General features: G+C 43.9%; 1 protein-coding gene across 1 annotated transcript; it reads right to left on the bottom strand.

Moving 5' to 3' along the window:
• On the bottom strand, positions 1-25,216 carry ip6k1 (inositol hexakisphosphate kinase 1). Its single transcript, XM_079556668.1, has 8 exons — positions 25,012-25,216; positions 21,036-21,172; positions 20,707-20,833; positions 19,563-19,821; positions 19,272-19,453; positions 16,684-16,859; positions 6,195-6,428; positions 1-609 (listed from the first exon to the last, which is right to left on the bottom strand). The coding sequence occupies exons 2-8, from the start codon at positions 21,141-21,143 to the stop codon at positions 283-285; spliced, it is 1,413 nt and encodes a 470-aa protein (XP_079412794.1). The 5' UTR covers positions 21,144-21,172; positions 25,012-25,216; the 3' UTR covers positions 1-282.

The following is a 25,216-nucleotide window of genomic DNA, read 5'->3' as shown; positions in this document are numbered from 1 at the left end:
CACGGGCTCTTTCGAACGTGGGATCCTGTGAGTGTGAATACTGAAACGCCGCCTTCAGTTTGCGTCGCCTCTCGCGTTGCCGCCCCGGAAACCTGCCCATAAAGTCCATAAAAATCTTTGTTAAAACGACGACACATTTCTACTGGACTCCATTGATAAAAACACAACATTGGACCAATTAAAATAGACGTTTGAAGAGGTCCTCACACACAGAAGCACATGTGGGAGTCTCGGCTCGGTTCAGATTTTTTTTTTTTTCTTTTCTCGGTTTTATTTGCGGGGTTAAAAGTGAGGGGGGGCGGAGGTGGAGGTGGGGGGCGTGTTTTCGTCCCGGAGGTTCTCCAGGATGCGCACCAGGCTCTCGAGTCCGAACACGTAGCCTCGGTCGGGGCCGTCGTGCACCGCAGTGTCCCCCCGGAAGCCTTTGAACGTGGAGTGGGCGAAGTCGATCATCCGAACGTCCACCAGGGGAGCGGCGGGGGAGGGGGCGGAGGCCGGGGGTTTGGTGGGGGGAGGGGGCGTGTCCGTGGCACAGTGGGCGGGGCCTGTGTCGGCGGGGGCGGGGCAGCAGTGGGGTTCTCTCTGGTGCCGGGAAGAGTCCTGCGTTTCCTGCGGAGGCACAAGGGGAGGATGAGGAGGAGGTTCCACAATGATTTCAGATACTTTTCTTTACCATACACTAGGGCTGCTCGATTATTGAAAAAATAATAATCACGATTATTTTTGTCATGATTGAAATCACGATTATTCAAACGATTATTTGTTGCCTTTAAAAAAATCCATCAAAAAAGTGACAAAAATCCAGCAGAAAAATGACAAAAATCCATCAAAAAAGTGACAAAAATCCATCAAAAAAGTGACAAAAATCCATCAAAAAAGTGACAAAAATCCATCACAAAAGTGACAAAAATCCATCAAAAAAATTACAAAAATCCATCAAAAAATTACAAAAATCCATCAAAAAATTACAAAAATCCATCAAAAAATTACAAAAATCCATCAAAAAAGTGACAAAAATCCATCAAAAAAGTGACAAAAATCCATCAAAAAAGTGTCAAAAATCCATCAAAAAAGTGACAAAAATCCATCAAAAAAGTGACAAAAATCCATCAAAAAAGTGACAAAAATCTATCAAAAAAGTGACAAAAATCCATCAAAAAAGTGACAAAAATCCATCAAAAAAGTGACAAAAATCCAGCAAAAAAAAGACAAAAATCCAGCAAAAAAAAAGACAAAAATCCATCAAAAAAGTGACAAAAATCCATCAAAAAACTGACAAAAATCCATCAAAAAAGTGACAAAAATCCATCAAAAAAGTGACAAAAATCCATCAAAAAAGTGACAAAAATCTATCAAAAAACTGACAAAAATCCATCAAAAAAGTGACAAAAATCCATCAAAAAAGTGACAAAAATCCATCAAAAAAGTGACAAAAATCTATCAAAAAAGTGACAAAAATCCATCAAAAAAGTGACAAAAATCCAAAAATGTGAACAAAAAAATTGAAAAAAAAAATTGAAAAAAAAAAAAAATTATAATCGTTTTTTTGCGATTATGCTTATTTTGTAATCGTTTACTGTTGTAATCGAAATCGTAATCGGATTTCGATTAATTGCACAGCCCTACCATACACAGGTCCCGGTTCACCTGATTCCACCCGCCCCCCCCCCACCTTTGTCTGGGGAGGGGGAGCACTTCCTGTGTGGGGATTTCCATTGTTGTCAGAGTGAAATTGAAATGGAAAAAAGGCAAAAAAGCTCAAAGGAAACACGTTGGCCAATACAGTGATACTTTCTGTTCACTCTGCATTGATGGTTCGACTGTGACTCTTCAGAAACGAAGCCCATGAGACTTAAAGGAACACTGCGGAACATTTTGGCTTATGTTACACAGTTAAAGATACAAAACATGCTCCCAGCGACTCGTTCAACATAGAAAATGCAGCGGGTCAGAGCCGTGGGAGGATGTTTTAGTTAGGGGGCGCTGAGGGACAAAACTTACCCCCAAAATACTTTTCCTGTGCATAAATCCTGTTTATTAACCTCTTAACTCCCGCCTGAACCGAGAGCATTTTCTCCAGTTCAGCTTTACCCAAATCCTGTAGGCCAGTGTAACGCCTCATTTGAAAGACCTACAAAACTGAATGGATCTTTTTCCTCACGTCACATTTTTTTTCATCGCTTTTTTTGTCGGACAGTCGACTCATTTTCGTCAAAATATTCGCATTTTTTGGTCAAATTCTTATCACTTTTTCGTCACTTTTTTCCTCAAGTTTTCGTCAAAAATTTCTCACTTTTTTGTTCATTTTTTGTCATTTTTTTTGGGTCATTTTTTGTCACTTTTTTGTCACTTTTTCGTCAATGTTTTCTCACTTTCTTCACATTTCCATCCTTGTTTTCGTCTCAGTTTTGTCGCTATTTTCACACCTTTTTTCCAGAAGCTTTTGGATTGGGGTAAAGCTGGAGAAAATGTGCTCGGTTCAGGTGGGAGTTAAGGGGTTAATATTGCCTGCAGTTCACAAACTATCCACCAGGGGGTTCTGCAGCGCCATCAGCACCCTGGGCTCCCACGGCCTTGCAGCGGGTTATCAAATAATAGATTTGGACGGGGAACTATTCCATACTAAACCTATTTAAAAGTGTATTACTGTCATTTCCAGCCTTTAAGCTCCTACTTTTCCCCCACACTTTGAACCCTGCGGCCAATATGACGGTGAGCGGCGTCTCTGGGCCGCTCTGAGCGGAGGCACGACAGCACGATGAAAACCTGCGGCTTATGTTCCAGTTAGGCCTGTGTGTGCACCAGGCCGCACAGTTAGCTGCCGTGGCTGATAGTAAAGAGCCCTTATCTGGCTGAAATTACAGTATGTAACTTTTAATACTGAAAAAGTTCATAGTATTGTGTATTTCACCGTTCAATGAACCCACGACTATGGGGGGTCTTTTGATCCTGATGGCCTCTATGGAGCTCCAGGTTCTATTGTTTTTCAGGTAGTTTTTGGATGGAACGGATCCGTAAACATGGAGACAGATCGATAGTGAAAGCTTAAAGAGGGGGTGTTCTGCTTTAAAGAGGGGGTGTTCTGCTTTAAAGTGGGGGTGTTCTGCTTTAAAGAGGGGGTGTTCTGCTTTAAAGAGGGGGTGTTCTGCTTTAAAGTGGGGGTGTTCTGCTTTAAAGAGGGGGTGTTCTGCTTTAAAGAGGGGGTGTTCTGCTTTAAAGAGGGGGTGTTCTGCTTTAAAGTGGGGGTGTTCTGCTTTAAAGAGGGGGTGTTCTGCTTTAAAGAGGGGGTGTTCTGCTTTAAAGAGGGGGTGTTCTGCTTTAAAGAGGGCGTGTTCTGCTTTAAAGAGGGGGTGTTCTGCTTTAAAGAGGGGGTGTTCTGCTTTAAAGAGGGGGTGTTCTGCTTTAAAGAGGGGGTGTTCTGCTTTAAAGAGGGGGTGTTCTGCTTTAAAGAGGGGGTGTTCTGCTTTAAAGAGGGGGTGTTCTGCTTTAAAGAGGGGGTGTTCTGCTTTAAAGAGGGGGTGTTCTGCTTTAAAGAGGGGGTGTTCTGCTTTAAAGAGGGGGTGTTCTGCTTTTGTCAGTCCCACAGCACCAGTCTATATCACACTACAATGATGACAAACCTTCTGCTGGTCTGTAAATGCAGTAAATTAGAATAACTGCCTTGTATAAAATGTCTCTCTCAAAATGGCTGTAGTGAATGTCTTGAAATAGGCCTCTGTCTCTTTAAGAACCTCTGAGCCTTTAGACACGCCCCCTCCACACGCTGTCTGTGGCATCAGTGGGGAGGGGGTTCTGCTGAGGAGCAGTGGTTGGTTACTCGGCTGGTGACCAAAGCTCGGAGGCGTCTCCAGGAGGTGGGGGCGTTCCTAGGAGGACTCAGGCAAACCTATCCCTAAAATGGCCGCCATCAGAGTTTTTACAGATGACTCAGAAATACGTGAATGTGCCAAGGCAACACTTCAGCCATGTTTTTAACCTCTTAACTCCCGCCTGAACTGAGAGGATCTTTTTCCTCACGTCATTAGATTTTTTTTCCATCATTTTTTTGTTGGGTTTTCAACTCATTTTTGTAACTTTATTTGTCATTTTTTTGTCAAATTTTTATAATTTTTTTGTCATTTTTCATCAATTTTTCGTCACTTTTTTGTCACATTTCCATCATTGTTTTCATCTCAGTTTTGTTGCTATTTTCACAGCTTTTTTCCCAGAAGCTTTTGGATTGGGGTAAAGCCAAACTGGAGAAAATGTGCTCGGCTCAGGTGGGAGTTAAGGGGCTAATGAGGGAGTGACAGAATAACATGATGGAAAGCTTGAAAAAGTCCATTTTGCATAACACCCCCCCTTTAAGAAACCTTAAACTGACAACTTAAATTGATCCCGGAGCGTCCTAGACGCCACCGGGATTAAAAGTAAGTGCTCACCACCAATACAGTCAGTTAAATACACTTATATCAACTTTTTTTCACCTATAATCTCATATTTGGCTTTGGTTATCGTCTCTATGGAGATGAACTGGAGACGACCCAGTAAAGTCACAGTCAGGTCTTGGGAGAGGTGAGCCGCTCACAGCAAACACACTCCTGTCATTTTAAGCTGTTTTTTAATAATAATATTATTTGTAATACAATAAATGCTTGTATTCTATTCTATTTATTGGGTGTGTGGCAGAGTGGCTTTAAGGTATGTCGAAAATCAATCAATATCATATATTAAAGGGACTGGATGCCAGTTGTTTCATTTTATACTCACTACTAGGTCTTATATTATAGCTTCTAAATTAAGCTTGTGGTTGACGGCACTTCGGACCTGAACTAACACCTTTCTGAGTGACAGGATTGTAGAGGCCGTCGTGGTGAACAGGTCTGAGCTCCTTCTACACATCAGGACATGGAGGAACATGTAGGAAAACAGATAATTTTAACATGTTTAAACTCCGTATAGTCCCTTTAAAGCCAACGTCAGCTGAAGGTGGACCTGCAGTTTGGCCACGAACACACGATGGGAGTCACCTTTGATAAAGGTACATCGCTATGGTAACAAGCCCTGGAGCCGGACCAGTGCGAGGTTAAGTTCAGGCACAGGATGAAGCGGCTTTTTGACCAATCACAGGTGAGAAACTGAGCTGTAAACCTTCCCCAAACGAGCTGTTGCTGTGCAGAAGGGGGGGGGGGCCTCAGGCGGTGTGGAAGAGGGGGAGGCAGTCGCTGACATATCAACGAGGGCCCGACTGCATGTGTGTAGCTTCAGAGCCTCAAAGGCCTGCGCTGTGTGTAGCAGAGGTCACATTAACTGAAAATTCTCCATCATTTACGGAATATTTTTTACTTTGACGGAAAATTTCAAAGGCCGTCCGTCATTTTGAAGGATTGAAAATCAAGCCGTAACGAAAATAAAGACGCAGCTCTGCTGTTTTTCAGAGTGCGCGGGGCTCTCTCTCTCTCTAAAGTTTCACACTGCGTCTTACAAGTTCTACCACTGCCTCGCTCGCTAACTTTCCTGACCCGGGCGCTAACAACAACACGGGGAAGAAAACCACGATGCAAACGCGGTTAAAGACGATTAATATGGAGCCGCTCTTCTCACGTAAGTCTCAGGATGAGCCACTCTCTCTCTTTCTTTCCCTCCCCATGTGGTAGCGGCCCGTAGTTCAGTGATGGAACTGGTAAACATTGTCCCGTTCACCCACCGTTTCTTACATTCCGTTAAAATAAAAATAAAAAATGCAAATAATAAGCTCCAGTTTACATTTGTCTGAGCGTAATCTGAGCCTTGATGTTGATGAGCAGTGACTCTGAAAGTCGTCTCCTCTCAGACTTTTACGCACGAGTTTATGCACATTTCTGTTGCAAAATGTACCGTGACTGTTCAGATCAGGTTTAGTTTAGCTCCATTTATCCTGCAATCTCACATTTTTACTAACATATATAACATGCAGCCTATATATATATTTATAAAAAAAAAAAACGCTTATGAGAGATTAATTCATGAAGGATAAAAATTGCTAATGACGGATTTTTTTCAACCCTGTCCTTCAAAATGAAGGAGAGAAATTATCCCAGCGAAACCACTGGTGTGTAGTGCAGCTGCCTGATTCAGCACTCGTTCAGACTTCATAAGGTTTATTGTTTTGGAAAACCTCCTCTAACGTTCTAATGAATGATTTCCCCACGCGCAGCCGCCCTCTGACCGCTCACCTTTCCCTCGTAGATGATGAGCAGAGAGGACGAGTAGAAGCGGTAGGAGGCCTGACGCTCCAGCACGGCCTTCAGACTGCGCAGCTTGTTGAGGATGGATTCGAAGAGGTCCCGTCTGAGCGCCTTCCCGTTGTGGAGGTACTGATGCAGCGCCTCTCTGAAGCCCTCGTTCGACAGACCGCGGCCGTAGTATTTGTTTCTGCAGAGGTAGTGCCCCGTGTTCAGCTGGTACACCTAAACAACAAGGAACATCAGCCTGGGTACAGAACATGCACAACAGTTGATAAGTCAGAGATCAGCGACCGAACCTGCCTATAAAGCACATATGCATATATATAATAGCCACTACACTCCTCCGATGATCCAAACGTGCTTATTCCCTCTCTTTCCCACAGGCAGGTGCGACCCAATGCCCACTGACTGCTCTGCTTTGCTCCGCCAATGCTGTAGTACCTCCATATGCCGCTTCCCCCATAAGAGCCTGGTGCCTGGTGTAGTTTTAGGGAACTTGACACAGCCAGATGTTCCTCCTGTGATGATGCTGGGTTACTATGAAAACCAGCCTGGTGCCTTTTACTGAGAGAAACATTTGACAAATCTCACACTAATGAGGCTCGGACTGTTAGCATTGGAGCAGCGCGAGCTACACGTCACACGAGGGCGGAGTCTACTCTGGATGGATGGATGATGGATGGATGGATGGACTGCTGTTCTAAACAGGGATTTTGTCGATATTGGCATTCAGTGCAACTTTAGCAGGATTAGCATAACATTAGCATGCTGCTTACCTTCATGTTTCGTATTTTAGCTGTTTTAACCCCTACCAGAAGGCAGCATTTGTCCACATTTGTTCTCATCGGGGCTCACAAAACCTTTATGACTGTGCTGCTCATCTGTGGGGGCGCGGGTGTGTCGTGCTATACTGGGTAGAGTCGATACGTGATAATACGGGCACATAGTAGAGCCGTACTATGTGTAACAACGGCTAGAAAGAACTCCAAAGACTGGCTTTGAGAAATTGTCTCATCTCTTTGTCTGTCTATATAGGGATTGTTTACGAGGAATGGAAAATAGCTCTGCCAAAACCAAGTGAAAATGCTCATAGAATGTGATCCAAACAAGCGGAGCTCCTCTGCTTTCAGTGTACTCTGTTCCTCTGATTTCAGCGTACTCTGTTCCTCTGCTTTCAGTGTACTCTGTTCCTCTGACTTCAGTGTACTCTGTTCCTCTGATTTCAGCGTACTCTGTTCCTCTGCTTTCAGTGTACTCTGTTCCTCTGACTTCAGCGTACTCTGTTCCTCTGCTTTCAGCGTACTCTGTTCCTCTGATTTCAGCGTACTCTGTTCCTCTGATTTCAGCGTACTCTGTTCCTCTGATTTCAGTGTACTCTGTTCCTCTGCTTTCAGCGTACTCTGTTCCTCTGATTTCAGCGTACTCTGTTCCTCTGATTTCAGTGTACTCTGTTCCTCTGATTTCAGTGTACTCTGTTCCTCTGACTTCAGCGTACTCTGTTCCTCTGCTTTCAGCGTACTCTGTTCCTCTGATTTCAGTGTACTCTGTTCCTCTGATTTCAGCGTACTCTGTTCCTCTGCTTTCAGTGTACTCTGTTCCTCTGCTTTCAGTGTACTCTGTTCCTCTGCTCTCAGTGTACTCTGTTCCTCTGCTTTCAGTGTACTCTGTTCCTCTGATTTCAGCGTACTCTGTTCCTCTGATTTCAGTGTACTCTGTTCCTCTGACTTCAGCGTACTCTGTTCCTCTGCTCTCAGTGTACTCTGTTCCTCTGATTTCAGTGTACTCTGTTCCTCTGATTTCAGTGTACTCTGTTCCTCTGATTTCAGCGTACTCTGTTCCTCTGCTTTCAGTGTACTCTGTTCCTCTGCTTTCAGTGTACTCTGTTCCTCTGCTTTCAGTGTACTCTGTTCCTCTGCTCTCAGTGTACTCTGTTCCTCTGCTTTCAGTGTACTCTGTTCCTCTGATTTCAGTGTACTCTGTTCCTCTGCTTTCAGTGTACTCTGTTCCTCTGCTTTCAGTGTACTCTGTTCCTCTGCTCTCAGTGTACTCTGTTCCTCTGCTTTCAGTGTACTCTGTTCCTCTGATTTCAGCGTACTCTGTTCCTCTGATTTCAGCGTATTCTGTTCCTGTGATTTCAGTGTACTCTGTTCCTGTGATTTCAGTGTACTCTGTTCCTCTGCTCTCAGTGTACTCTGTTCCTCTGATTTCAGTGTACTCTGTTCCTGTGATTTCAGTGTACTCTGTTCCTCTGCTTTCAGTGTACTCTGTTCCTCTGCTCTCAGTGTACTCTGTTCCTCTGCTTTCAGTGTACTCTGTTCCTGTGATTTCAGCGTACTCTGTTCCTCTGATTTCAGCGTATTCTGTTCCTCTGGTTTCAGCGTATTCTGTTCCTCTGATTTCAGCGTACTCTGTTCCTCTGATTTCAGCGTACTCTGTTCCTCTGACTTCAGCGTACTCTGTTCCTCTGATTTCAGCGTATTCTGTTCCTCTGGTTTCAGCGTATTCTGTTCCTCTGACTTCAGCGTACTCTGTTCCTCTGATTTCAGCGTATTCTGTTCCTCTGACTTCAGCGTACTCTGTTCCTCTGCTTTCAGCGTACTCTGTTCCTCTGACTTCAGCGTACTCTGTTCCTCTGATTTCAGCGTACTCTGTTCCTCTGATTTCAGCGTATTCTGTTCCTCTGGTTTCAGCGTACTCTGTTCCTCTGACTTCAGCGTACTCTGTTCCTCTGTTTTCAGCGTATTCTGTTCCTCTGCTCTCAGCGTACTCTGTTCCTCTGACTTCAGCGTACTCTGTTCCTCTGATTTCAGCGTATTCTGTTCCTCTGATTTCAGCGTACTCTGTTCCTCTGATTTCAGCGTACTCTGTTCCTCTGCTTTCAGCGTACTCTGTTCCTCTGCTTTCAGCGTACTCTGTTCCTCTGATTTCAGCGTACTCTGTTCCTCTGCTCTCAGCGTACTCTGTTCCTCTGACTTCAGCGTACTCTGTTCCTCTGACTTCAGCGTACTCTGTTCCTCTGCTCTCAGCGTACTCTGTTCCTCTGACTTCAGCGTACTCTGTTCCTCTGATTTCAGCGTACTCTGTTCCTCTGCTCTCAGCGTACTCTGTTCCTCTGACTTCAGCGTACTCTGTTCCTCTGCTTTCAGCGTACTCTGTTCCTCTGACTTCAGCGTACTCTGTTCCTCTGATTTCAGCGTACTCTGTTCCTCTGATTTCAGCGTATTCTGTTCCTCTGATTTCAGCGTACTCTGTTCCTCTGATTTCAGTGTACTCTGTTCCTCTGCTCTCAGCGTACTCTGTTCCTCTGACTTCAGCGTACTCTGTTCCTCTGATTTCAGCGTACTCTGTTCCTCTGCTCTCAGCGTACTCTGTTCCTCTGCTCTCAGCGTACTCTGTTCCTCTGATTTCAGCGTACTCTGTTCCTCTGATTTCAGCGTACTCTGTTCCTCTGATTTCAGCGTATTCTGTTCCTCTGGTTTCAGCGTACTCTGTTCCTCTGACTTCAGCGTATTCTGTTCCTCTGGTTTCAGCGTACTCTGTTCCTCTGACTTCAGCGTATTCTGTTCCTCTGACTTCAGCGTACTCTGTTCCTCTGATTTCAGCGTACTCTGTTCCTCTGCTTTCAGTGTACTCTGTTCCTCTGATTTCAGCGTACTCTGTTCCTCTGACTTCAGCGTACTCTGTTCCTCTGACTTCAGCGTACTCTGTTCCTCTGACTTCAGCGTACTCTGTTCCTCTGACTTCAGCGTACTCTGTTCCTCTGCTCTCAGCGTACTCTGTTCCTCTGCTTTCAGCGTACTCTGTTCCTCTGACTTCAGCGTACTCTGTTCCTCTGGTTTCAGCGTACTCTGTTCCTCTGCTTTCAGCGTACTCTGTTCCTCTGCTTTCAGCGTACTCTGTTCCTCTGCTTTCAGCGTACTCTGTTCCTCTGCTTTCAGCGTACTCTGTTCCTCTGCTTTCAGCGTACTCTGTTCCTCTGCTCTCAGCGTACTCTGTTCCTCTGCTTTCAGCGTACTCTGTTCCTCTGCTTTCAGTGTACTCTGTTCCTCTGCTCTCAGCGTACTCTGTTCCTCTGACTTCAGCGTACTCTGTTCCTCTGCTCTCAGCGTACTCTGTTCCTCTGGTTTCAGCGTACTCTGTTCCTCTGCTTTCAGTGTACTCTGTTCCTCTGCTCTCAGCGTACTCTGTTCCTCTGACTTCAGCGTACTCTGTTCCTCTGCTTTCAGTGTACTCTGTTCCTCTGCTCTCAGCGTACTCTGTTCCTCTGATTTCAGCGTACTCTGTTCCTCTGCTTTCAGTGTACTCTGTTCCTCTGACTTCAGTGTACTCTGTTCCTCTGCTTTCAGTGTACTCTGTTCCTCTGACTTCAGTGTACTCTGTTCCTCTGCTTTCAGCGTACTCTGTTCCTCTGCTCTCAGCGTACTCTGTTCCTCTGACTTCAGCGTACTCTGTTCCTCTGATTTCAGCGTACTCTGTTCCTCTGACTTCAGTGTACTCTGTTCCTCTGCTCTCAGTGTACTCTGTTCCTCTGACTTCAGCGTACTCTGTTCCTCTGCTTTCAGTGTACTCTGTTCCTCTGCTTTCAGTGTACTCTGTTCCTCTGACTTCAGTGTACTCTGTTCCTCTGATTTCAGCGTACTCTGTTCCTCTGCTTTCAGTGTACTCTGTTCCTCTGACTTCAGTGTACTCTGTTCCTCTGACTTCAGCGTACTCTGTTCCTCTGACTTCAGCGTACTCTGTTCCTCTGCTTTCAGCGTACTCTGTTCCTCTGACTTCAGCGTACTCTGTTCCTCTGACTTCAGCGTACTCTGTTCCTCTGACTTCAGCGTACTCTGTTCCTCTGACTTCAGCGTACTCTGTTCCTCTGATTTCAGCGTATTCTGTTCCTCTGGTTTCAGCGTACTCTGTTCCTCTGGTTTCAGCGTACTCTGTTCCTCTGCTTTCAGTGTACTCTGTTCCTCTGCTCTCAGCGTACTCTGTTCCTCTGACTTCAGCGTACTCTGTTCCTCTGGTTTCAGTGTACTCTGTTCCTCTGCTTTCAGTGTACTCTGTTCCTCTGGTTTCAGTGTACTCTGTTCCTCTGCTTTCAGTGTACTCTGTTCCTCTGGTTTCAGTGTACTCTGTTCCTCTGGTTTCAGCGTACTCTGTTCCTCTGACTTCAGCGTACTCTGTTCCTCTGATTTCAGCGTACTCTGTTCCTCTGCTCTCAGCGTACTCTGTTCCTCTGACTTCAGCGTACTCTGTTCCTCTGATTTCAGCGTATTCTGTTCCTCTGATTTCAGCGTACTCTGTTCCTCTGATTTCAGCGTACTCTGTTCCTCTGCTTTCAGCGTACTCTGTTCCTCTGCTTTCAGCGTACTCTGTTCCTCTGATTTCAGCGTACTCTGTTCCTCTGCTCTCAGCGTACTCTGTTCCTCTGACTTCAGCGTACTCTGTTCCTCTGACTTCAGCGTACTCTGTTCCTCTGCTCTCAGCGTACTCTGTTCCTCTGACTTCAGCGTACTCTGTTCCTCTGATTTCAGCGTACTCTGTTCCTCTGCTCTCAGCGTACTCTGTTCCTCTGATTTCAGTGTACTCTGTTCCTCTGCTCTCAGCGTACTCTGTTCCTCTGACTTCAGCGTACTCTGTTCCTCTGATTTCAGCGTACTCTGTTCCTCTGACTTCAGCGTACTCTGTTCCTCTGCTCTCAGCGTACTCTGTTCCTCTGACTTCAGCGTACTCTGTTCCTCTGATTTCAGCGTACTCTGTTCCTCTGGTTTCAGCGTACTCTGTTCCTCTGATTTCAGTGTACTCTGTTCCTCTGCTCTCAGCGTACTCTGTTCCTCTGACTTCAGCGTACTCTGTTCCTCTGATTTCAGCGTACTCTGTTCCTCTGCTCTCAGCGTACTCTGTTCCTCTGGTTTCAGCGTACTCTGTTCCTCTGATTTCAGCGTACTCTGTTCCTCTGATTTCAGCGTATTCTGTTCCTCTGGTTTCAGCGTACTCTGTTCCTCTGACTTCAGCGTATTCTGTTCCTCTGGTTTCAGCGTACTCTGTTCCTCTGACTTCAGCGTATTCTGTTCCTCTGACTTCAGCGTACTCTGTTCCTCTGACTTCAGCGTACTCTGTTCCTCTGACTTCAGCGTACTCTGTTCCTCTGACTTCAGCGTACTCTGTTCCTCTGACTTCAGCGTACTCTGTTCCTCTGCTCTCAGCGTACTCTGTTCCTCTGCTTTCAGCGTACTCCGTTCCTCTGACTTCAGCGTACTCTGTTCCTCTGGTTTCAGCGTACTCTGTTCCTCTGCTTTCAGCGTACTCTGTTCCTCTGCTTTCAGCGTACTCTGTTCCTCTGCTTTCAGCGTACTCTGTTCCTCTGCTTTCAGCGTACTCTGTTCCTCTGCTTTCAGCGTACTCTGTTCCTCTGCTCTCAGCGTACTCTGTTCCTCTGCTTTCAGCGTACTCTGTTCCTCTGCTTTCAGTGTACTCTGTTCCTCTGCTCTCAGCGTACTCTGTTCCTCTGACTTCAGCGTACTCTGTTCCTCTGCTCTCAGCGTACTCTGTTCCTCTGGTTTCAGCGTACTCTGTTCCTCTGCTTTCAGTGTACTCTGTTCCTCTGCTCTCAGCGTACTCTGTTCCTCTGACTTCAGCGTACTCTGTTCCTCTGCTTTCAGTGTACTCTGTTCCTCTGCTCTCAGCGTACTCTGTTCCTCTGATTTCAGCGTACTCTGTTCCTCTGCTTTCAGTGTACTCTGTTCCTCTGACTTCAGTGTACTCTGTTCCTCTGCTTTCAGTGTACTCTGTTCCTCTGACTTCAGTGTACTCTGTTCCTCTGACTTCAGTGTACTCTGTTCCTCTGCTTTCAGTGTACTCTGTTCCTCTGACTTCAGTGTACTCTGTTCCTCTGCTTTCAGTGTACTCTGTTCCTCTGCTTTCAGTGTACTCTGTTCCTCTGACTTCAGTGTACTCTGTTCCTCTGCTTTCAGTGTACTCTGTTCCTCTGCTTTCAGTGTACTCTGTTCCTCTGACTTCAGCGTACTCTGTTCCTCTGATTTCAGCGTACTCTGTTCCTCTGACTTCAGTGTACTCTGTTCCTCTGCTCTCAGTGTACTCTGTTCCTCTGACTTCAGCGTACTCTGTTCCTCTGCTTTCAGTGTACTCTGTTCCTCTGCTTTCAGTGTACTCTGTTCCTCTGACTTCAGTGTACTCTGTTCCTCTGATTTCAGCGTACTCTGTTCCTCTGCTTTCAGTGTACTCTGTTCCTCTGACTTCAGTGTACTCTGTTCCTCTGACTTCAGCGTACTCTGTTCCTCTGCTTTCAGCGTACTCTGTTCCTCTGACTTCAGCGTACTCTGTTCCTCTGACTTCAGCGTACTCTGTTCCTCTGACTTCAGCGTACTCTGTTCCTCTGACTTCAGCGTACTCTGTTCCTCTGATTTCAGCGTATTCTGTTCCTCTGGTTTCAGCGTACTCTGTTCCTCTGGTTTCAGCGTACTCTGTTCCTCTGCTTTCAGTGTACTCTGTTCCTCTGACTTCAGCGTACTCTGTTCCTCTGGTTTCAGCGTATTCTGTTCCTCTGGTTTCAGCGTATTCTGTTCCTCTGGTTTCAGCGTACTCTGTTCCTCTGATTTCAGCGTACTCTGTTCCTCTGACTTCAGCGTACTCTGTTCCTCTGGTTTCAGCGTATTCTGTTCCTCTGGTTTCAGCGTACTCTGTTCCTCTGGTTTCAGCGTACTCTGTTCCTCTGCTTTCAGTGTACTCTGTTCCTCTGACTTCAGCGTACTCTGTTCCTCTGGTTTCAGCGTATTCTGTTCCTCTGGTTTCAGCGTATTCTGTTCCTCTGGTTTCAGCGTACTCTGTTCCTCTGATTTCAGTGTACTCTGTTCCTCTGACTTCAGCGTACTCTGTTCCTCTGATTTCAGCGTATTCTGTTCCTCTGGTTTCAGCGTATTCTGTTCCTCTGGTTTCAGCGTACTCTGTTCCTCTGATTTCAGTGTACTCTGTTCCTCTGACTTCAGCGTACTCTGTTCCTCTTATTTCAGCGTATTCTGTTCCTCTGACTTCAGCGTACTCTGTTCCTCTTATTTCAGCGTACTCTGTTCCTCTGACTTCAGCGTACTCTGTTCCTCTGCTTTCAGCGTACTCTGTTCCTCTGCTTTCAGCGTACTCTGTTCCTCTGGTTTCAGCGTATTCTGTTCCTCTGGTTTCAGCGTACTCTGTTCCTCTGATTTCAGCGTACTCTGTTCCTCTGATTTCAGCGTATTCTGTTCCTCTGGTTTCAGCGTATTCTGTTCCTCTGGTTTCAGCGTACTCTGTTCCTCTGATTTCAGTGTACTCTGTTCCTCTGACTTCAGCGTACTCTGTTCCTCTTATTTCAGCGTATTCTGTTCCTCTGACTTCAGCGTACTCTGTTCCTCTTATTTCAGCGTACTCTGTTCCTCTGACTTCAGCGTACTCTGTTCCTCTGCTTTCAGCGTACTCTGTTCCTCTGCTTTCAGCGTACTCTGTTCCTCTGGTTTCAGCGTATTCTGTTCCTCTGGTTTCAGCGTACTCTGTTCCTCTGATTTCAGCGTACTCTGTTCCTCTGATTTCAGCGTATTCTGTTCCTCTGGTTTCAGCGTATTCTGTTCCTCTGGTTTCAGCGTATTCTGTTCCTCTGACTTCAGCGTACTCTGTTCCTCTTATTTCAGCGTACTCTGTTCCTCTGACTTCAGCGTACTCTGTTCCTCTGCTTTCAGCGTACTCTGTTCCTCTGCTTTCAGCGTACTCTGTTCCTCTGGTTTCAGCGTATTCTGTTCCTCTGGTTTCAGCGTACTCTGTTCCTCTGATTTCAGCGTACTCTGTTCCTCTGATTTCAGCGTATTCTGTTCCTCTGGTTTCAGCGTATTCTGTTCCTCTGGTTTCAGCGTACTCTGTTCCTCTGACTTCAGCGTACTCTGTTCCTCTGATTTCAGCGTATTCTGTTCCTCTGGTTTCAGCGTATTCTGTTCCTCTGGTTTCAGCGTACTCTGTTCCTCTGATTTCAGTGTACTCTGTTCCTCTGACTTCAGCGTACTCTGTTCCTCTTATTTCAGCGTATTCTGTTCCTCTGACTTCAGCGTACTCTGTTCCTCTTATTTCAGCGTACTCTGTTCCTCTGACTTCAGCGTACTCTGTTCCTCTGCTTTCAGCGTACTCTGTTCCTCTGCTTTCAGCGTACTCTGTTCCTCTGGTTTCAGCGTATTCTGTTCCTCTGGTTTCAGCGTACTCTGTTCCTCTGATTTCAGCGTACTCTGTTCCTCTGATTTCAGCGTATTCTGTTCCTCTGGTTTCAGCGTATTCTGTTCCTCTGGTTTCAGCGTACTCTGTTCCTCTGGTTTCAGCGTACTCTGTTCCTCTGATTTCAGTGTACTCTGTTCCTCTGACTTCAGCGTACTCTGTTCCTCTTATTTCAGTGTACTCTGTTCCTCTGACTTCAGCGTACTCTGTTCCTCTTATTTCAGCGTACTCTGTTCCTCTGACTACAGCGTACTCTGTTCCTCTGACTTCAGCGTACTCTGTTCCTCTGCTTTCAGCGTACTCTGTTCCTCTGCTTTCAGTGTACTCTGTTCCTCTGGTTTCAGCGTACTCTGTTCCTCTGCTTTCAGCGTACTCTGTTCCTCTGCTCTCAGCGTACTCTGTTCCTCTGACTTCAGCGTACTCTGTTCCTCTGACTTCAGCGTACTCTGTTCCTCTGACTTCAGCGTACTTTGTTCCTCTGACTTCAGCGTACTCTGTTCCTCTGATTTCAGCGTATTCTGTTCCTCTGGTTTCAGCGTACTCTGTTCCTCTGGTTTCAGTGTACTCTGTTCCTCTGCTCTCAGCGTACTCTGTTCCTCTGCTTTCAGTGTACTCTGTTCCTCTGCTCTCAGCGTACTCTGTTCCTCTGACTTCAGCGTACTCTGTTCCTCTGCTTTCAGTGTACTCTGTTCCTCTGCTCTCAGCGTACTCCGTTCCTCTGACTACAGCGTACTCTGTTCCTCTGCTTTCAGCGTACTCTGTTCCTCTGCTCTCAGCGTACTCTGTTCCTCTGACTACAGCGTACTCTGTTCCTCTGCTTTCAGCGTACTCTGTTCCTCTGCTCTCAGCGTACTCTGTTCCTCTGCTCTCAGCGTACTCTGTTCCTCTGCTCTCAGCGTACTCTGTTCCTCTGCTCTCAGCGTACTCTGTTCCTCTGCTCTCAGCGTACTCTGTTCCTCTGACTTCAGCGTACTCTGTTCCTCTGCTTTCAGTGTACTCTGTTCCTCTGCTCTCAGCGTACTCTGTTCCTCTGACTACAGCGTACTCTGTTCCTCTGCTTTCAGCGTACTCTGTTCCTCTGCTCTCAGCGTACTCTGTTCCTCTGACTACAGCGTACTCTGTTCCTCTGCTTTCAGCGTACTCTGTTCCTCTGCTCTCAGCGTACTCTGTTCCTCTGCTTTCAGCGTACTCTGTTGCCTTGTAAACACTGGGAGGCCTTCCTCCTGATGGTTATACTTCGTACCTGCATCCCACAGACTCGGACCCCCAGCGTGCCGGAGGTGCTCTGCTCACACTTCTTCATCTGCCGGGCGGCCTTCTCCTCCGAGGCGTCGTCTCCGTGCTGCCGCGTGCCCATCTTCAGGTCCAGGATACAGGGGAAGGAGAAGTGATGCACCACGTTCTCCAGCAACAGGAACTCTGGGAACGGGCGGTCAAGGAACGACTCATCTAGAGCTTTGTGTCTGTGTCCTTTTCCAGCATATCAGTCAGACAGTATTGATTATAGTAAATAAATGTGCTTTCACGGATGCAAAGTCCAAAAAAACCTAATAACAAGTCCATGTCTCTCCCCAGGTGTGGGCATGTAAACAGGACTCGCTCAGCTGTGTTTTTGAAGCTCTACATCAGAAAGTGAACTATGACCTTCTGCTGAGTGAATCCAGATGTGCCAGCTCTAAAGGAACAGCTGCACACGGCTCACAGACCAGTGCAAGTGAAACATTCAGGCAAAACTAAGATATTATAGGTTGTTATGGTTATCATTGTATAAAGCAACAAGATGGATTTTCATGGCACAACGATTTCGTGTGGTTAAGTCATGTGTCATTTTCATTGTTGTCTGTTCGAAATGCAGACCAAGCCAGTCCTCACTCGTAAAGCGTCTCTTCCACACGTTATTTAAGGCGAGACACTTTAGGTGAAAGTATTGATGTTTCCCGCAGTGGTGGAAGTGGAGATTTGTATCTGTTTTCCTCCCTTTACATCTTAGTTTTCATGTCAGATATAAAAATGATGATGTTTATTTGATGATGTTTTGTCTGCGAGGTGGGGGCGACCCGGAAGGAGCTGCTGCGCCGTCATTTTTTGTCCCATTTTTGTCATTTTTTTGTCACATTTTTGTCATTTTTTGTAATTTTTTTGTCACATTTTTGTCCAATTTTTGTCATTTTTTTTGTCCAATTTTTGTTTAATTTTTGTCACTTTTTTGTCACTTTTTTGTCCAATTTTTGTCCAATTTTTGTCACATTTTTGTCACATTTTTTGTCACATTTTTTTGTCACATTTTTGTCACATTTTTGTCATTTTTTTGTCATTTTTTTGTCCAATTTTTGTCCAATTTTTGTCACTTTTTTGTCACTTTTTTGTCCAATTTTTGTCCAATTTTTGTCCAATTTTTGTCCTTTTTTTGTCATTTTTTTGTAATTTTTTTGTCCATTTTTTTGTCACATTTTTGTCACATTTTTGTCACCTTTTTGTCATTTTTTTGTGGGCGTAGAAAGGCCGTCTTTCCCGCGGGTTTTCATTCATAAATATTGACAGATTTGACATCCACGTGTCCTGCTAAGGGGCCCCGTGATGACGCTTTCACCCAAATATGGTGTTTTTCCTCCTACGAGACGCTGGAGCGGAAAAGTGGAAGAACGGGCCGAGCATGCGCACTCGCTACAAAACTTCAGGGCTGGTTTTCTCTGAATGAGAGAAGCCGCACTCGGGCAGAGCCTGAGCCCTTATAGAAGCTCCCACAGACTCCAAACTTTACAGGCTGAGACACAACAACATTCTGAAGGTTTTTTCAGAGGGATTTTTTAATATCTAATTCCTAGCCTGATTTATTCAGCTTTGAAACCACCTTTTTTGTCATTTTTTGTCAATTTTTTGTCGTTTTTTTGTCAATTTTTTGATGTTTTTTTGTCATTTTTTTGTCGGTTTTTTTGTCATTTTTTCTGTCATTTTTTAGTCATTTTTTGTCAATTTTTTGTCAATTTTTTGTCGTTTTTTTGTCTTTTTTTTTGTCATTTTTTGTCAATTTTTTGTCGTTTTTTTGTCGTTTTTTTGTCGTTTTTTTGTCGTTTTTTGTCAATTTTTTGTCAATTTTTTTGTCATTTTTTGTCATTCTTTTGTCGTTTTTTTTGTCATTTTTTTTGTCAATTTTTTGTCATTTTTTTGTCATTTTTTGTCATTTTTTTGTCATTTTTTTGTCATTTTTTTTTACAGTCTGAGGCCTAACAAGATTCTGAAGGTTTTTTCAGAGGGATTTTTTAATCTAATTCCTAGCCTGATTTATTCAACTTTGAAACCAAACAAACAGGCGGAATTTGAGTTTTTACAGATTTTTTCACTGATGATTAGTTTATTGAAAAACTAAACAAAATATCCAAAATCCCCTCTGAACAAATCTTAGTCACTAATATGTCAATAAAATAAAACCATTTAATCAATTCATTATTTTGATTTCGTTGCCCAAAATATAGGCAATTTTGGCCATTTTAATGCTCAAAATGCCTTATTTTTATGTGAAAACATAAAATGACAGAAAAAATGCAACACATTTTTTCTCATATTTATATCTGTGATGTTCAGCAGAAGCTTCAAATTGACGTCTCTACATTATGTTTTTTCCCCTATTCACCTGCAGTGTCTCGCCTTAAAATGATAAAACATGAAATATCAATGGTGAGGTGCCTAAACTCCTGAGCTCTGACAGTGCAGTGAAGAGTACAGTGAAGAGTGCAGTGAAGAGTGCAGTGAAGAGTGCAGTGAACAGTAAACAGTGCAGTGAAGAGTGCAGTGAAGAGTGCAGTGAACAGTGAAGAGTGCAGTGAAGGATACTGAAGAGCTTGCGGTCCTTGGACTCGCTCCTCATGCGGCTCAGTTGTTGCTTGTGGCAGCGCAGACTCCAGGGGTTAAAACTGATCTTCTCTGAGCTCAGGCCGCTGTTCCAGTCCAGCATCTGAAACGGCACCTCGGAGTGAAGCTTCGGGTCCAGACGGGGGCTTTTCAGCTCGCCCAGACTGAGGAGGAGACACAAGTATACACATCACATTAATATGGACAAGCTAAATCCATGACAAGGCACGAGCCAAAACAATAGAAGAAGTTAAGAAAACAGCGTGTCATTACTTCTCTTGTGAGTCCTGGTCGTGCTCTCGCCGCTCCGTCCTCTCCTCCTTGTTCTCCTTGTACTCCTTGAGCTCTTTGTGCTCCCCCTTGTGGTCGGAGGAGGAGCGGTGCAGGCTGCGTCTCGAATGCTTTCGTCGGGGCTGCTCTCTCTCCGGGGCGTCCCTCTCTTCAGGCTCCTCCCCCACGCTCTCCACGTACGGATACGCCACCAGGTTAATGTAGCCGTCCGAGTCGCCCTCGAAACACACCAGCACCACCCCTGGAGAAAGCAGGAAGTCTGGATGAACATGTCCCTGAGTGTAACCCCCTGCAAGTTGGCGTCTGGTCTGAGATCTCCACAGGCTTCTAGCTTGATTTAATGCCTCTAAAATCAGCTTTTGATAAGATCCATCTCAGCGGTGAGTTTCCTTGTTGCCTTATATTCGGCAGCTGTGTTACGCCGCTGTATATTTGTTTGTTTTCGGTACGGCCGTGGTTGTGATACACATTGCTCGATTGTTATGGTAGTAGCCTAGCGCTCGTAGCGTCGACGGCGTGTTGTGCTATGAAATATCCTAATGAGTTTTTGAACGTACGTACGTAAAGGATTTGATTATTGATTATTGAATGACTGTGTAATTTAGCGCCTAAATTACTGAAATAAAGATGATGAATGGACTCTGGTTTGTTACCGGTAACTGAACTGATGATTTTTCCCTGTTTTTTGACCTTATTTCCAGGTCCGGTTTTTTGTTCACCCTGAAACTCCCATGAACTGAACTGATGGAGCTGGCAGGAACCACCGTTTGTTTTGTTTTACCACGAGGGTCCTCGGATTATGGACTTGTTTTTTATTCCAACTACTCCGATAAGGGTTACAAACCTTAACGAAGGATTACAAACTACAAACTGAACATTTGAACCACACTTTTCAATATTTTCTTGGTCGCTCTTTGCTGTCTGACACTATTATTTGAACTGAACTTTATTTGTGGTTTAAAGTCCACAATATTTTCTTTATTTAATCCTTCTTGGTCTGTCGTTTTTCCCACACCCCCTAAACTCCATAAACCACCGGTTCTCCTGAGTACAGTCATATTATCTAGTCCTAAAACACATAGTGCTACATGAGCAGTAGAAGTGACAGAAGTGTGAGCTGTGGCACCTTTGTACTCGGGGGTGAACTCCTTCATCTCCGGGGGCAGAGACTCGTAGAAGCGCTGCTCCCGGATGATCAGAGGTTTGCACACGGTGTGGTCGTCGTAGCGCATCATGCTGGTGTGACCCCCCACCTGCGCAGACACGGGGGCATCAGTGACATCACAGTGACATCACAGTGACATCACAGTGACATCACAGTGACATCAGACACAGTGACATCACAGTGACATCAGACACAGTGACATCACAGTGACATCACAGTGACATCACAGTGACATCACAGTGACATCAGACACAGTGACGTGACGTATGACAGGGATGAGCCGCACTCACCTGGTGAATGAATGGCTCCAAAGACACGCCCCCTCTCTGAGACGCCCCGCCCACAGACCCCCCCTGTAGTTTGGCTTGGTCCATGTTGTGGCTGTGAGGGGGGCACATGGCTCCTGACGGACGCGCCACACCGCCTGCTGCAAAGGACCATGGGAAACATTAAGATAAGCTGCATTTGTCCCACAGTAGCTACAGCGTCAACAGGAAAACAAACAAAACCAGTGACAAAAACATAAAAATGTACAATTAATGTGGGGAGTCCCCTTCTTTCTTTGTGTTCCTGAACGCAGATATAGTGTCGATGTTGAGCTTAGTATGAGCCCACTTTCAGATCTTGCTCCTTTAAGGCGAGACACTGCAGGTGAGCAGGGGAAAAAGATAAATGTAGAGACGTCAATTTGAAGCTTCTGCTGAACATCACAGATATAAATATGAGAAAAAATGTGTTGCATTTTTTCTGTTATTTTATGTTTTCACATAAAAATAAGGCATTTTCAGCATTAAAATGGCCAAAATTGCTGATATTTTGGGCAACGAAATCAAAACAATGAATTGAGCCAGATTAAATGGTTTTATTTTATTGACATATTACCAGTGTTAATGTCGTCGACTAAAATATTTAGTCCTAATTTTAGTCAAAGTGATATTTTTGTGACTAAAATTGGACTAAAACTACATTAAAAGTTTCTCATGAGACTAAAACTGTGACTAAAATGTCCAGATATTTGAGTCGACTAAAATCAGACTAAATAAAAATGAAAAGGAGAGACTAAAATCATCCAAACTTGTATTGAGCGTCTGAAAGAGCCTCAGATCATGTTTAAAGGATCAGCTCTGAGCTTTGTTCATGTGGAGCAGAAACATGAAGCAGAGGAACAACATTAAACATGATTAGAATCAATATTATCAATGCAAAGTCCACTAGATTAGTCTGAAATTTAGTCGACTAAAACTGGACTAAAATTAAATTGCATTTTAGTCAAAAGACTAAAACTAAAATAATATATGTTGTTAAAATTAACACTGCATATTAGTGACTAAGGTTTTCTCAGAGGGATTTTGGATATTTTGTTTAGTTTTTCAATAAACTAATCATCAGTGAAAAAATCTGTAAAAACTCAAACTCCGCCTGTTTTTTTTTAACAACTTTTTGCGTGAAAGTCGACACATGAGGACATGGAGGAACATGCAGGGGGAGGAAAATCCATCATTTTAACATTTTAAACTCCGTATAGTCCCTTTAAGTGGGAGGTACGAGGGGTGGAGAAACACCCATGACCAATGGCGGTGTTATGCTAGCCTTTTCCTCCAATCAGACTCCGCGGCCGGGATGGGACAGGGGGGAGGGAGAGGGGTTGTGGGGGAACATGTGCTTTTGTTTTGTTCGTGTTAACGCAACAAGTGCAAACTCGCGCCACAGCGGGACCGGCTGTAGTTCGGCATCCGCACAGTAAAGTGAAGATTACTGTGCGGATTTGGAACTACTCCTGGTATTATTACGCCTTACAATATAGTTCCCCTTTTATCCGCTTAGAAAATCCACATTGTTTAATTGTGTGTAATTATACTTTGTAGTGGAACACTTCACGTAACCATATTTAAATAGGGAAAACGTGGAAGAGCTTGGTAGCTTCTATCTTGACCTAGGGCTGTGCAATTAATCGAAATCCGATTACGATTTCGATTACAACAGTAAACAATTACAAAATAAGCATAATCGCAAAAAAACGATTCTAATTTTTTTTTTTTTTTTTTCAAATTTTGGGATTTTGGGATTTTTGTCACTTTTTTTCTGGATTTTTGTCACTTTTTTTCTGGATTTTTGTCACTTTTTTGACGGATTTTTGTAATTTTTTTTGATGGATTTTTGTCATTTTTTTGATGGATTTTTGTAATTTTTTTTGATGGATTTTTGTCACTTTTTTGCTGTATTTTTGTAATTTTTTTTGATGGATTTTTGTAATTTTTTTTGATGGATTTTTGTCATTTTTTTGATGGATTTTTGTCACTTTTTTGATGGATTTTTGTCATTTTTTTGATGGATTTTTGTCACTTTTTTGATGGATTTTTGTCACTTTTTTGCTGGATTTTGGTCACTTTTTTGCTGGATTTTGGTCACTTTTTTTCTGGATTTTGGTCACTTTTTTGACGGATTTTTGTAATTTTTTTTGATGGATTTTTGTCATTTTTTTGATGGATTTTTGTAATTTTTTTTGATGGATTTTTGTCACTTTTTTGCTGGATTTTTGTAATTTTTTTTGATGGATTTTTGTAATTTTTTTTGATGGATTTTTGTCATTTTTTTGATGGATTTTTGTCACTTTTTTGATGGATTTTTGTCATTTTTTTGATGGATTTTTGTCACTTTTTTGATGGATTTTTGTCACTTTTTTGATGGATTTTTGTCACTTTTTTGCTGGATTTTGGTCACTTTTTTGCTGGATTTTTGTCACTTTTTTGATGGATTTTTTTAAAGGCAACAAATAATCGTTTGAATAATCGTGATTATTATTTTTTCAATAATCGAGCAGCCCTATCTTGACCTGTTTTGGAGCTATAGAGGAGAGAGGGAGAGGCTAAATGCTAACGCCGTCTGCGCTGTGTTTACGTGACTGAAGATCAGACAGGTCCTAAAGAACTCGCCACAGCTCAGGTAAGAACATATCTCAGTGTGGAAAAACGCTGGCCTGTTCCTTTAAGTGTGACCAGCCTCAGTCCTCTCTCTCTCTCTTTTTATAAGCAACGCCCTCTTGCAACGTCCGCCAATCGGAAGATAACCACAGCGCTTGAAGCTTACGCTGTCCTCGCACCAGGCACAGGATCTGGCCCAAAAACCAAAAAGACAAACTAAACACCGAACTTTGCCCAAATTTGCTGTTTGAAAATGGACGCCAATATTATTATAACAGGAGAGGAGTGGGAATACATATGCACATCTCAGTGGAGAAGTACAAAATCTCATATTTGGAAAGAATTCTGTTGGAAAAGTGTAACACATTTCTTTATAACACCTCATCAAAGTGCACACTTTTCTCAAGGAAGCAATGGCTGCTGGAGAAACTGTGGTTGCCAGATAGCGCATCATTACCATGTATTCTGGGATTGTCATATTCTACAAAAGTATTGGTTTGATGTTAATAATGCCATAAAGCATATTTTTCACACTCACATTCCCCTTGACTTCAAAACCATGTTTTTGGGTTATAAGACCGAAGAAATGCAAACACTAGATGGGTATCTTTGGAATATTCTCTTGGCTGCAGCTAAAAAAGCTATTACAAAAAAATGGAGAGTACAGAGAGAACCAAATGTCCAAGACTGGGCCCATATAATTATGGGCATTTACAAAATGGAAAAGATCACTTTCATTGTGAACCTAAAGATGGATTTATTTGTTAAACACTGGGAAAAGTGGGAAAGATATGCTAAACAATATATGCCTGAAATGACATAAACTACTGTCTGCTTTTAGTTGATAGGAGTGCTGATCATCATTTATAATATATAACTACTTGAATTAATCCCAATCCGGATAGTGATTTACTGCTTCTGTTTACTCTCTGGGTGTTCAATGGTTAAATTTTGTTTTTTGTTTTTTTCACTTTATTTTATTTTATTATTTAAAAAAAAAGGGGATGGAGACAAAACAATATGTATGTATGTGTAGGTATGTGTGTATATGAATATACTCGCCATTATGTCTAAACAAATATGATTGCAGATACACTACTTGGCAAACTTGCAATGTACCGTCTCATATCTCTCAATAAAAACATAATTGAAAAAAAAAAAAGAAAATGGAGGCCAATGTGGGCTGAGCCTGGAGGACCATGTGTCAGTGCCGCGAGGAACCGCTGGGGACCGTTTTGGACCAAAGAAGTGAAGAATACACCAGGTTTACACTAACATGACAAACAAATGGAGTGGGAACAGTAAACAGCTAAACAATAGATATAAACAGGAAGGACAGATTCACCTTGTGCATGGGCTCTGGTGAGCAGTGAGGGGGAGGGGGCCTGCTGTGAGCGCACGCCGGCCCCGGGGGGAGGCGGCGCCAGACCGGAAACCCACCGCGCAAATCCTCCAATCAGAACGCTCCAATCCACGGTCAACCAATCAGAGCGCGCCAATCCACGGTCAACCAATCAGAGCGCGCCAATCCACGGTCAACCAATCAGAGC

This window comes from Gobius niger (assembly GCF_951799975.1).
Source record: "Gobius niger genome assembly, chromosome: 5".
NCBI classification, from domain to species: domain Eukaryota; kingdom Metazoa; phylum Chordata; class Actinopteri; order Gobiiformes; family Gobiidae; genus Gobius; species Gobius niger.
Note: the sequence above shows the minus strand (reverse complement) of the source record. Positions and strands in the feature narration are given on the sequence as shown.